This window comes from Bos grunniens, chromosome 1 (assembly GCF_055505025.1).
Source record: "Bos grunniens cultivar Pamir isolate PY7600 chromosome 1, Bosgru_T2T1.0, whole genome shotgun sequence".
Classification (NCBI taxonomy): Eukaryota; Metazoa; Chordata; class Mammalia; order Artiodactyla; family Bovidae; genus Bos; species Bos grunniens.
This window is the reverse complement of record NC_141165.1, coordinates 155496987-155509547: the sequence shown is the minus strand read 5'-3', so window position 1 is coordinate 155509547 and position 12561 is coordinate 155496987. Positions and strand designations below refer to the sequence as shown.

At 35.4% G+C, this 12561-nt stretch overlaps 1 protein-coding gene across 14 annotated transcripts in view; it reads right to left on the bottom strand.

Moving 5' to 3' along the window:
* Nucleotides 1–29: 29 nt before the first annotated feature.
* The window catches only part of SON (SON DNA and RNA binding protein), a 30968-nt gene continuing 18436 nt past the window's right edge, over nucleotides 30–12561 (bottom strand). For 4 of the 14 annotated variants that reach the window (XR_015168650.1, XR_015168653.1, XM_086413785.1 and 1 more), the window contains exons 7-12: nucleotides 9014–9124; nucleotides 7881–7997; nucleotides 3702–3849; nucleotides 1840–1911; nucleotides 1623–1738; nucleotides 30–1160 (exon numbers count right to left, since the gene is read on the bottom strand). Coding sequence is in view for 4 of the 14 variants with exons in the window: in XM_086413785.1 (XP_086269911.1) it covers nucleotides 1101–1160; nucleotides 1623–1738; nucleotides 1840–1911; nucleotides 3702–3849; nucleotides 7881–7997; nucleotides 9014–9124 (624 nt within the window). In the remaining 10 variants the exon portion in view is untranslated. Of the gene's footprint in view, nucleotides 1161–1622; nucleotides 1739–1839; nucleotides 1912–3701; nucleotides 3850–4473; nucleotides 4554–6754; nucleotides 6859–7024; nucleotides 7402–7880; nucleotides 7998–9013; nucleotides 9125–12561 lie in introns of all 14 variants that reach the window. The other 10 variants (XR_015168651.1, XM_086413768.1, XM_086413777.1 and 7 more) reach the window with 7 other exon arrangements.

Here is a 12561-nt window from a genome sequence, read left to right as displayed (position 1 = left end):
CTTTGTAATCCAGAAAATAAAACACCACATTTATTCCAGAGAAGTTTATATTTGGGCCTTAAGCTTTTGAAAATAAAGTTTAGAGACATAGCATATGAATACCACTGTAATACACATGAAATATTCTATCAGACCCTAAAAATTAACATAAACTTAAACTTTCTCATAGTCAACAAAATAGTGGCTGGGTGCCGATTTTATTAGATAAGTTGGTTACAGCATTTTAATTATCATTTTACGTCTATCTAGATGTAGCTGAAATTCAAAATGCACATCAAAGTAAAACTATATCACAACTCAATGCCATACTAAATGTACTTGGCCTCTGCAGTAAAATTCTAGTCAGACTTCATTTTTGACTCCCTTCTCATTCATGGCCCAAGTGGCTCTGACAGAAACGCAGGACTTTATGCTGATCATCACACAACATACCACTGTCTTTTTTAATAACCTCTACAAAATTTGAAAGGGGAGGTGGTGGCATTAGCCCTGTGGAACAGATCTTGCTTGATTAACTCAGTAACACTGGCCCAGTATCTGTCCAGCAGAACCCATTGTGAACTAGTACAAGGTGCACAGCCCTTCACTGATTACAGGCAAGTGTTACAGCAGCCGAGCCATAAGGAAGGGGAGTTACATCATAGTACAAAATACAGTATAAAAGCGTTATTTTTAACATTCCACACTGAAGATTACGGATGCCTTCGAACAATCGTTTGGATGTTAGCCACTTAAACAAATACATCACTAAGGTAAACAATATAAACATACCAAAACCCTGTATGGTTAAATACAATTTCCATGGTACAAAAATCAAAGCCTGGAGATGTTTGTACAGATTGCTTTTTTACACAATGTCTTAAATTGCCAAATATTTACAACATTAAAGAGGAAATACATTTTGATGCAGAGTAAAATTATCTGAAATGATTAATATAAAACCTCAATCTATCTACGTGAGGCACTCCTGAAGCAAGTGGCATTAGCCATGAGGTCCTTTGGTACAAGGCCCATTGCTTGAAGAACCACAGTAGCTGCTGTGGCTTTAGCATGCTTCTTATTAGGGCTGGCAAAGCTGGGCTGGTAAGCGCTTCCATTTATCAATACCTATTCAAGAAAAACATACAATTGGGCTGGTAAGGGCTTCCATTTCTCAATACCTATTCAAGAAAAACATACAATAAGAACAGCATCAAACTTTAATATCTATTAGCTTTGTATTTTTTTTCACTAAATGCTAGAAAAATAACTTAAAGATATAAAACCCATACTATGTGAGTCAAATTAATCTCAACCCCAAAAGCAGCAAATCATTTGGGAAAAGGGACTGCAAATTTAAAAGCATGTCTCCAAATTGAAGGGAAAGAAAAAAACCTGATTAAAAACCACTCAGTTCCCCATGTTCCACTAGAAAAGGCCAACAAATTGTTCACCAGATTGTACCCACATCTTTCCCTCCAATATTGAAAAAATAGGGAAGCATACTTAAATGTTTAAAACTTCTACCACTCTACCCACACATATTCACACTCCCAGCCCACAACATTAACCCTGTGATCACAAAATGCTGATCCCTCACCCTCTAACATTGTTATCAAATTAACGCAAAAATTCATATTTACCCTAAAGAGAAAATGTTTGCGATGATCAGGGCCACTATCATGGACCAAGAGAAATTCAGGTGGTTGCCACCTTCTCTTATTACAGATTTCCATCAAGGCAGACACAGGATGTTTGCCTGCAGAGGAAAAAATAATTAATTATCTCCACACCTGTGGCAACAAATTATGAATTCAAGGGGAGGGTGGGACAAGAGAAAATGCAAAATCGTACTCTCACCTGATAGATCTTTCATTGCAGCAGAGAAGTTTCCGGACCTCTTTTGTGCTCTTTCTCCTACTGCAACAAGACCTTTAAAAAAAAAATCAACAATCACTGAATAAATTTCAAAACATTTAAAAGTATAATATGGCAAAACAACTACTCCCTCTGTAGGAATCTTAACCTCAATCCATGCCCTCAAATAAAATATTCAACAGACACTCACTACTCTTGATTTCTATATAAATCTGTTTTGACATTTCTATACATATATCCAAACTTCATTTATCTTATTGGAAATTATATAAAAATATTCAGAAAAACAATATGTGAATACATATATAAATTGCCATAATTAACAACCACTCTGCTGCTGCTGCTGCTAAGTCACTTCAGTCATGTCCAACTCTGTGCGACCCCATAGATGGAAGCCCACCAGGCTCCCCCATCTTTAAAAACTAGTGGCAAAAAAAGGTGGCTATTTGCAAATGATTTCTAAAGATTTCTCATCCCTTAAAAAATGATGCTCAGATTAAGAATGCTCCCCCAAATTCAAGGATTTTCGGCCAAAACGAAGTGGGAAAAGTGAAAAAGGCTCTCTCCATTTCTTTTTCCAGCAAACTAGCCCTTTCTGACTTCAAATGTGAGATGTACTCAAGAGACGCCAGCCTTGGCCTCCCTTTCCAAAAGGGGCTTAGCTATATTACTATCTATTTACTATATTACTATATTTACTATCTAAAATCAATGCTTTCCATTTAGGCTAGAGAGAATTCTTCACAAATTCCGCCACTATGCTTTCCCAAAACTAGGCCGTGCTGCACAATTCCGAAGGACTATTCCCTAGAATTATGCAATGTACCCACGGATGCTTTCTACCAATAAACTACCCTCTGTTAACAAAGAATCTATTCAACTTGTATAAAAGCAGTACAATGTCAGTGTGACATTCAGTTTCTCTCTCTCAATTAATGTTTTCACTAGTACTACATTATAGAATTGTGTTATTTCTGGCCTATTTTTGAGTAACAATATAATAATTCACTCCAATATGGAACAGAATGGCAACATAGTTATCTTCTGGATGACAATGTAGAGATTCTGATACAAAACATTTTTATTTCTATTTTCTTTTTCACAAAACTTTTAAAAATATATAATTTGATTAGAGCTAGTTGTTTCATTAGCATGACAATTTAACTGCATTAAATAACCTCAACTTAACCTATCTGATCACGAAGATAAGAAAAATACATTTCAGTTTTAAATTTTCTGGATTTTTAAAAAATCTGGTTTAAACAAAATCTCATTTAGCTGGCAGCCCCGTATGATTCTACAATGGACATTATTCCAAGTATAAAAATGCAGTGTTAAAGAGGAAACGCTTGTCAGCAGTTGGTCTATTCTCCAGCCTCAACACTCAACTACTGAAGTTTGATAAAAAGGGACATGCAAAAGGGTTTACAAAGTGAAGACTAAACAGAACTCTAACAGGAAATGAGAATATGTGGAATAAAAATCTTAGAAATAATAAATTCTAGAAACAGAATAAATCCTAGAAGCATATGTTCCCTGTCAAAAGAAAAAAAAAAAAAAGGAAATCCTACTTTCTAAATATGAAATATAATTAAAAACATAATTAAAAACCTACTACACATAACAAAGGCTGCCTTTTACCCTCAAATTAGTGTCTCCACCTATTATGTGTACAAAGCTTTCAAAACGGGTTAAACATTTTATTCCTAACTCTGTACTATAAGAAGTGCCCCAGTTCAGGATCACTGACATGAGAAGAATTTATGAATTTATAATAGTAAGGAAACCCTAAATGTTGAAGGAGGTATAATAAACATTCTACAAAAAAAAAGAATCAATCTTACCTTTTCGATCTGTCTTAAAATCAACTAGGATAGGTTCCTTATTTCCTTCTTTGTTTTTTCCTAATCCTTCTCCTTCTTTCCAGCCCATTTTTCTCATCAAAACGGCTCCCATCCCTCCAGTTACTGGGGCTGCTCTTAAGAACTGATCCTATCCAAAGAGAGAAAGGTAAAAGATCCCCAGTTTATAGTTAGAATCTGACTACAGACTCAGTGTAACTTTGTAAAGAAAGCAAGCTTACTTTACTTCTAGATCTGTTACAGCAATTAAACGCTTCTATACTTATATACATACTGTAGTGTGTATGTTCTAATTATTTTTCACATAAACATAACAGTATTTTAAAAGTCAAATACGTCAAATGGCAGTTTTAAAACAGTGGCCCTTGTGCCCCCCTCCAAAAAAAAAAAAAAAAATAGAACACTCCTGTTTTCGTCCACTATTTAGGTTCACTGGTATCTCTTCTTAGCTTGCAAAATAAAAAGAAGGCAATGTTAAAACAGTCAATAATATTAATTGTCCCAGGTGTACCTAGTTAATGAATAAAGCCCAGCCATCATTTAGAAATAGTTTGAACACTGAAGAAGCATACTGTTATCCAAAGCTTTTTCCCCCATTCTACCATAAGTATAAATATTTTACTTAGAAAATCCCTATGAAGCAAAAAGATAGCACATACAATACCCTGTAATTAAACCAAACTGAATTTGAATTCTTTTAAAACCTAGCTTGATGTTAAAAGACTTTTAAAAAACTCCTTAAATGTTTACATACCTAGGCCTCGGTAGCAGCAGTGTTGTGAATAGTAGGGCTGGCACTGACCGGGGCAAGAAGACAGCTACAAGGATTTGGCCCTGAAACAAGTTTCCATACAGAGGGGTGAAAGTTCACAGGTTATTCTGTGAACAATCATCTCTCTTGTATCCAACCCACTGAACCATAATTTCCATCAAAGCAGCAAACCACTTAATGTCGTAAGATGCACAACACTATATACATTAGCATGGTCAACAGTCAATTGTTTCCACACATTAAGAAATAAGTGATGCCTCTTTTTAAAGGGCATCCATGTATATGTAACAAACGACTGAATTCTACTGTTGATTTTTATGGTCATTTTCTAAACATTTAAAATATAATCTCCAAATCATGTCTTGTTTCCCCTTGTTACCAAGTATTTTACATTTACATTCTCTAGCAAATGTAAGCAAAAGTCATTTAACTTATCAACAGAGGGAGTCAAAAATTTTGGTAGCTCTGGACACAGTATAATCATTTCCTCTACTGATAAGTTACTACTAAATTTTGGTTTTACACAGTAGTAAAACTGTATCCTTTCCCCCCCCCCAGCTATTTAATTATAAGCTGGGGAGAAAACATGCCAATGGTATGTGACTAGACATTAAGTTCAACAAGGTGCTCTGATGGAAGGAGGCAGCTGTGGAGGTAAAAACATAGCCCTGGTTCAGTTCCTTATGTGGTGCAGGCCATGCAGTGTTGATGTACAGAGAGAAAAGTTAGCTTGATGCTTGGGTACCAACTGCCTTGTTTCTACACACCTAGAATGACTTTTACTTACTTTCAGGTTCATCCGCCCCTCTTTTCCAGGAAACACTCCTAAAAAAAAGGGCAACTGTGCAGAGTATAACACAAATCCCCAAATAACGCAGGTTTCTGTTTCTGTTCTCTATTATCTTCAAATGTTTCTTTACACCAGGGTGTATATACAGTTTAAACAAAAAGCTAATTAATGTAGTAAGACTACAATAGTAAACAATATTCATCAGGTCATGTCCAAATCATTTCAGAAAATAAAGGTTCTTTCAAATCAATAACCATTCGAATTTTTTCTTACTACTAATAAAACCCATTCCTTTTCATGTAAGAGTATACTGCAGCAAACAAAAAAAGAATATGGAGAATGCTGGCATTCCCTATAGTCCTTAACATTAAGAGGGTGTTGCCCTACAGGAAGGCAAGGAACACTGTATGAATGAACATTTGAAAAAGTTTTCTAAATGAACAAGTAGTTTGTGATATTTGACCACGAAGATGAATATTATAGTTGCCTAATGACTTTGTCCATGTTTTTGCTCATTTTTCTGAGTAAAATGTTCCTGCCTTAATTGATATTAGCAGCATGTATTTTTCAGCAACACACAAATAGAAGTTTCCTGAAAGCACTTTTCTGTAATTATTCAAAAATTTGGTGTGATAAATGAACACATCTTTATCTTGTGGTAACTTAACAAATACGATCTGCATCTACATTTTAAATGATCTGCCAACTGTCTACAAGGACTAGCAGTCAAAAAGAAAAAGGAAAGCTTATGAGGAACCCAATTTAATCATTTTTAAAAGTTATGTGATGTTTAGAAGTCTTCAGCAATATATATGTATCAGAACTTCAATGTACAAATGAAGACCAGCACTTTGCAACGGAATCACATTCTTAAGTTTCTACCTAGTAATGTACATGACTATTTAATTATCATGTGCCTAAACACTCGTAAAAGGTTCAAGTCTAACTTTCTGAAATATGGAGTATTCAGCTTCACTATTAGATAGTATTAAATTAAAATAAATATGTACATTTATAATTATTCCCAATGAAAGCCATTTTTCAAGCACTACATGAATCACTTTCATATTTTAAATACTGTAATTAATCCAAATTTCCTAATTTTCATTTTTTCCAACACCAACCCCTAGTAAACTACGTTCATTTTTTAACCAATCTGACTATGTACTCACAGTATATCATACTTATTAGTGCAACTATTCTGCTGCTCCAAAAAAGGGGGGCAGGCAAAGTAAGGGTATGCTTTATATTAATTTGTTAATAAGATCACCAGAGATAATGCTATCAAAATTGAAAAAAGAAATGTTATGAGATTAAAAAGTCCAAAGCAACCAAAAATCTGATTTTTCAGAAAAAATCAGCTCATTCACTGGCACTCAGCAGTTCTCTATTACCCATGACATTACATCGATCACCACCCCGCGAGGCAGTTAAGAAGGCACTTGGAAACTGAAATTCCAAGTAATTACTTGCCACGATCACAACAGGAGTCAGGAGTACAGCGCCATTAAGAAACCTTCCCAATCCGTTAGACCAGGCAGCCTCCCTGTTTCAGCACTGCTATGCTGCCAGTACTCCTGAAACAAAGTTCCCCATCACCCATCCAACCAAGCCACATCCCTTCGCCAGAACCCATTTCTTCAGAAAGCCCTTGGTAACCACCTAAGACTCCCCCAACAATGAGGCAGCCGTAGGTGGAGTTCACATGTTTCACTGCAGGAATCTGAAACCAGGAGCACCTACATCTTCACAGCACGAGGCGTCCGTCCTCTCCCTTGCATTTACGTCTTACATTTCCTGTTTTTTCACGGAATCAGTAGTTCTCAAACTGAACCTGTGGATCACCAGAGGCCACCAGGGCCTAAATGGTGGTCCACAGATAAGTCTTCTCCACCCCCATCCCAGCCAATTTCGCCACCCTTCAGCACCACCCACCCCACACTTCAGCCATCCTCCCCCATCCTTCTAGTCCCCTGGCAAGACCACCACATGCAGCGCTGACAAGGGGGGCTCCCAACCACTTGCTGTAACCAAGAGCTGATAACCACATGGACCTGGGGCTGGAGGTCACAACAGGAGTGAGGACTAGGGGCCAAGGGCGCTTACAGGAGGGACGGGCACTAAGGAAAGGGGAAAGAAGGGCAAAAGAATCAAGGAATGGAAAACCAAGTGGCAGAAGGTTCTTGGGGGCAGTGATTCACCAAAAATGAACCTGTAATAAAGTATCCCATGATGAGAAAAAATCTGAGAACTACTGCTTTGAAATCATAAGATCAGTTGTCCAACAGGAACCGTAGAATATTCTGAACAGCCGCTGAGATACACTGTTAGCATTCAAAACACAGTTTAAAAACCACCCCCACAAAATCCAGGAGCAGTAGGATATAAACTGAGTGGCTCTTGAGCCGTATTTATACATTAGCCATTGTCTCAGGGATCAATCCATCTTCATTGTCCATCCTGGAGTATATACACATAGCAAATTTACTCATGAACTTTAGTTAAATTCACTGGCTTCTTTATGCATTTTTAATAAAACATTTTCTTAAAATTTTTAACTTTGTACATGGACACTTTTATATGTGCATATGTTGTGTACCTTTTTAATCCAGGCTTGGGCACCAGTATTGGCCAACTGTTCTTGTGTCAAAACCTGTACTCCTGTACTTCCTGTGAACTGGCCGGGAATAGAGTTCAGCTGAGCCCAGGCATCAATCTGAAGAAAAAAGGCCTCAATTAAGTAAAATTACTTCTCTCATTAAAATGCCACTGGTATTAATTCTCTAAATGAAATGGTTTATTTGGCTCCCACAAAGACTAAATAACAGACTTTAATATTTAACTTTAAAAAATATATATACTGAATTTACTGTATCTTTAAAACTGTTTTCTTAAACATTCCAAAGCAGTTCAGTAACCGTTCAGTGGATCCCATTAATAATAACAAATTTAAAATATATATCTAACAACTGAAAAGCATGGCTGTGATACTTATTCTTCAAAATATCACACAGATACATGAATATATACAGAAAATTGTTCACATGGTAAAGGATCCTGCTCTCCTTACATATCTCATAAATGCATAATAAATGTTGATAGCCTCAATTTTTAATTACTTTCTCTTAAGTGTTATAAATCAATCAATTCAAGATACATGCTTAAAACATAATATAGGAAACCGGTCATTCAAACACTGTAATGGTTAAAGGATTAGTTGTCGTTCATTCAGAGTATATTTACTGAACACCTGCAACTGTCAGGCAGTATTTTCTATTTGTCTGAACATGTACTTCCTGTCTCCATATGTTTACCATAGAAAGAGGATGTATGGAGCAGCTGTCCACTGTTAAAAACACAGACTGGATTCAGACTGTCTAGGTTCGGATCCCAGTTCCCCTACTAATGTTGTGACCTTGGGCCTCACTTAGCCACTCTTTCTAAATGCAAACTCACAAGGCTGTTATGGGTACTTAGCTAATATTTTTATGTATTTGATTACAAACTCTATGAGGGCAGGTAATTTTTTCAATTTTTATTCTCTCAAATAGTTCCTGCCCCGTAGTATATGACATTTACTGAATAATCAAGCCCCAAGTCACTTTCACTTAAACAAAGCTTGCTAGATAAATGATTTTCAAAGACCTACATGTCAACAGCATGCCACAGTTTACTTATGTCACAACCCTCTAGTTAGTGAAATATCATTTAGACATTAAAACCACTACATACCCGTTCCTGAGCACGATTTAACATGCTCATAGCTTCAAGGTCAAATGCATTCTCGCTGAGTCTTTTCTGAGCAAGTGCCCGTTCACTCATTGCTGTAGAGATGTCCACAGGCTAAGAAAGAAAACACAGATAATTATCTCAAATAACCAAAGACTCCCTAAATTATGAAAACTGCTCACATCTTTTGTTGCTTCATGTCAAAAACCAGTTTTATATAAAATTCTGTATATACAAATATATAAAAATGTGTATATATATAATTTTGTAAAGCAGGGAGAAGACTCTAAAAGGTAAAATAACGTTGGAAAATAGACACGGATTGTTTAAGGTAAGTTACAAAGTATCAGGCAGCAGATAAACTCAATCCAAAATCCAACTGCTTTCTTTTTTTCTACTACATCAAACTACAATCATAGAAAGTTTCATGAAAAACTTAAAAATCTCTCGCCTTCTCTAACAAAATAATCATTGGAGTTTTCATTTTATCCTGCTTCTCAGCACAGCCCTCAGAGGCAATAAGCAAGGTTCTTAAATAAGCAAGCAGAAAACCACTGCCATGTCAAAGACCGTTCCTTTACTGATGTCTGCATGTTTTCACATACTTGTGGTGGTTCATCAAGTCTGATACAAAGAACTCAGCTTCTTCAAAGAATATATTCATTATGTATGGTTTTCCATTCATTAGTATGTGCACTGATGATGGGAGTTAAGACTGTCTCTGTGGGGTGCACAAGTATCAGGCCGGAGCACTTAAAGTATGTCTGAAATGCCTTAGGTTCGCCTCTTGAGTGCTCAGGTTCTACCTGTAAAAGCTGATGCTAAGCAGATGCGACTTAACTTTTTCATAATATCCAGGAAAACTTCAAGGATTATCTTTAGACCAAATATCCTATTTACCAAATTTGTGGAAGGCTCAACCATAGGAGGAAAAAAAAATATCAAGTATTTGATGCTGTTTAGTTCTAACATTATTAAGAGCTCAAGATGACTTGTGTCAACTCACCAATTCTTAATACTTGTTTTTCCTCTAACACTACTAAACCCATTAATATTTTCTAGTATCTCATCCAAGAAAATTCATTTTTGGAGAATGGTTATCTGACATGGGAGGATTTTCCTAAATTCATATAAAAAGAATAACTAGTAGCAACTGCATGTACGTGTCAAATATGAGGAAGTCAGTTAAAATAAACATAAGTTTTTTTAAAAAGCGAAACTAAGGCAACCTGTAATTTGACTGTATAGTTAAATATGAAATACTTCTTTTAAAGACCTATATAATTAAGAGTCAGTGACTATTAGAGAATAATTCTATCTCATGCATAAGGATTACTAATCTTCCTTTTTCCTATCTTCACTATTCTTAGTTATCTTGCTGAGTCACCTAGTATCATTCCTTTAGCATAAGTAAAATTTTCTTCCACAAGGTACCAAAAAGTACAGGTTTCTATATATCTGCCATCTTTAAATGAAAGCAGAATTAAACTGAATTCATTCTGTAATCAGACTGCTCACAGATCTCATTAATAAAAGATCCTAATTTCTTAATTAACTTAGTAAATTATCCACACTAACTGGAACATTTCTGGGGATATACAGGTAAAGGCAGACTGAAACACTAAAAAACTCAGCACGTCTACTTTTCAATTCTATTACAACTGTGATCACCTGCTGTGACTTTTTAAGTGGGAATCCAGATTACTTTAGATCAGAATCATATTATTTTTTGGCCTTAGATATTTCATAAACCTGTCAGGTAAGATGTAGGTATTTCATAAACCTGTCAGGTAAGATGATGAAGTAATTTTTGGAGGCCCATTAAATATGTGTGAAATACTATTCTTTAACTTTGCCAGAATTACTGTGGGTTTCATACTCGTCCACAAATCTAAGCATTAGGGTGTTTAGGTATAAATAAAGGGTTTTATTCTAAAAAGTTGAAATTCAGAGATACTACGGAAAACGTACCTACCCACCACCAAGCCAAGCTCTGATCCCACAATTTCTAACTGTAAATTAGCCATAAAAATGTAGTTAAGATGGCTCTGAAAATTCCAACTTTTCTAAAATAAAATTACTTCTTCCCAACTGAAAGCAAATTAACATACCTATCTGTGACTTCATCCTTCTGAAGACACTTTATATCTTCATACTTTTTTCTCTTTTAACCTTTATTAAGCAAGCAGGTAACCTAAATACCTCATCATTTATCCTCAGGATGAAAGTTCATTCAAATCTCAGTATTTTATGTTAAATTCACATCTCACTCTGAAAGGAACTTTTATTTATTTAAATAGTTATTTATTTAATATAACAACATTGAGATTTAATATAAATTTAGATAAAATTACAACTAGTTTTTTTCCTAAGGTAATACAACTTCATTTATTCTTCAACAGGCTTATCAAGTAAGCTGTAAGTTCGTGTCAAAACTTTATTAACAAATAGTAATTTGACTATTAATTTCATATTCATACTTTTTAATGTGAAGAAACATACCCAAAATAGGATCAATCAGGATTATCTTAATCTCTAAAGAATCCTCAAGAGTTTATATCAAAAAGCATATATCCAAGTTGCCAGGATAACTCAGGATATGAAATAAAAAACCAACTATAATTCTCAAAACATTAATATTCAAAGATTAGACCAAAGTTCTGAATCAGTATTAAAAGACTCATAAAACATCACAGCTACCCTTTAGAACAGCACTGTCCAACAGAACTTTTACAGTGAAAGCTAATGAGCACTTGAAATGTGCCTAGTGCAATTAAAGAACTGATTTCTCAGTGGCTCAGTGACTGCTGTATTGGACTGCATAGGATTTGTATGTGTATACATAAAGCATATAACTATTGGAGAAGGAAAATGGCAACCCACTGCTGTCTTCTTGCCTGGGAAGTTCCACGGACAGAGAAGCCTGGCAATGTGCAGTCCATTGGGTCGTTAAGAATCATACACAACTATACCACTACTACCAGACTATAATACATAGCAGAGTTTGAGTCTTAATGTTGCTCAAAAACAGTCAAGTGTGAAAGGTACCAAAATGATGCTAAAAGTTTTAGAATGCTAAAAAGTCGGGGGGTGGCGGGAATTATCTTAAACCCTGCAGAACACTATTATCAAGCTATCATCAACAAAGCAAATTTATTTTCACTAGTACACAATAGACCTTCCATGTAATGTGTAGTAATATTCTAGGCGTCATGATGGGGGGAAATGTTTTATTTCCTTCTCCCTAGGGCTTGTTCTAAAAGGTGAAATCCACATAAAAAGAGTATCCTGAATTATTATTCCAGTTCACACATCTATAAAAACCTGTCCAAGTTATTTCATCCCTCTACTTCAGCAACACAACAGATTACTGTTTCTGTAACCTAAAATGTTGTCAGGACTAATAACACACTAATATAACTGACACTGTAATATGCATTTCACAACCTTATTACCTGTGCATCTTCATCTTCCTTATTTTAAAAATCCTTCTAAGTCAATTTACCTTCCCCCTGTGTTAACCCAACTGTTTACATAAATAAAACAATTAT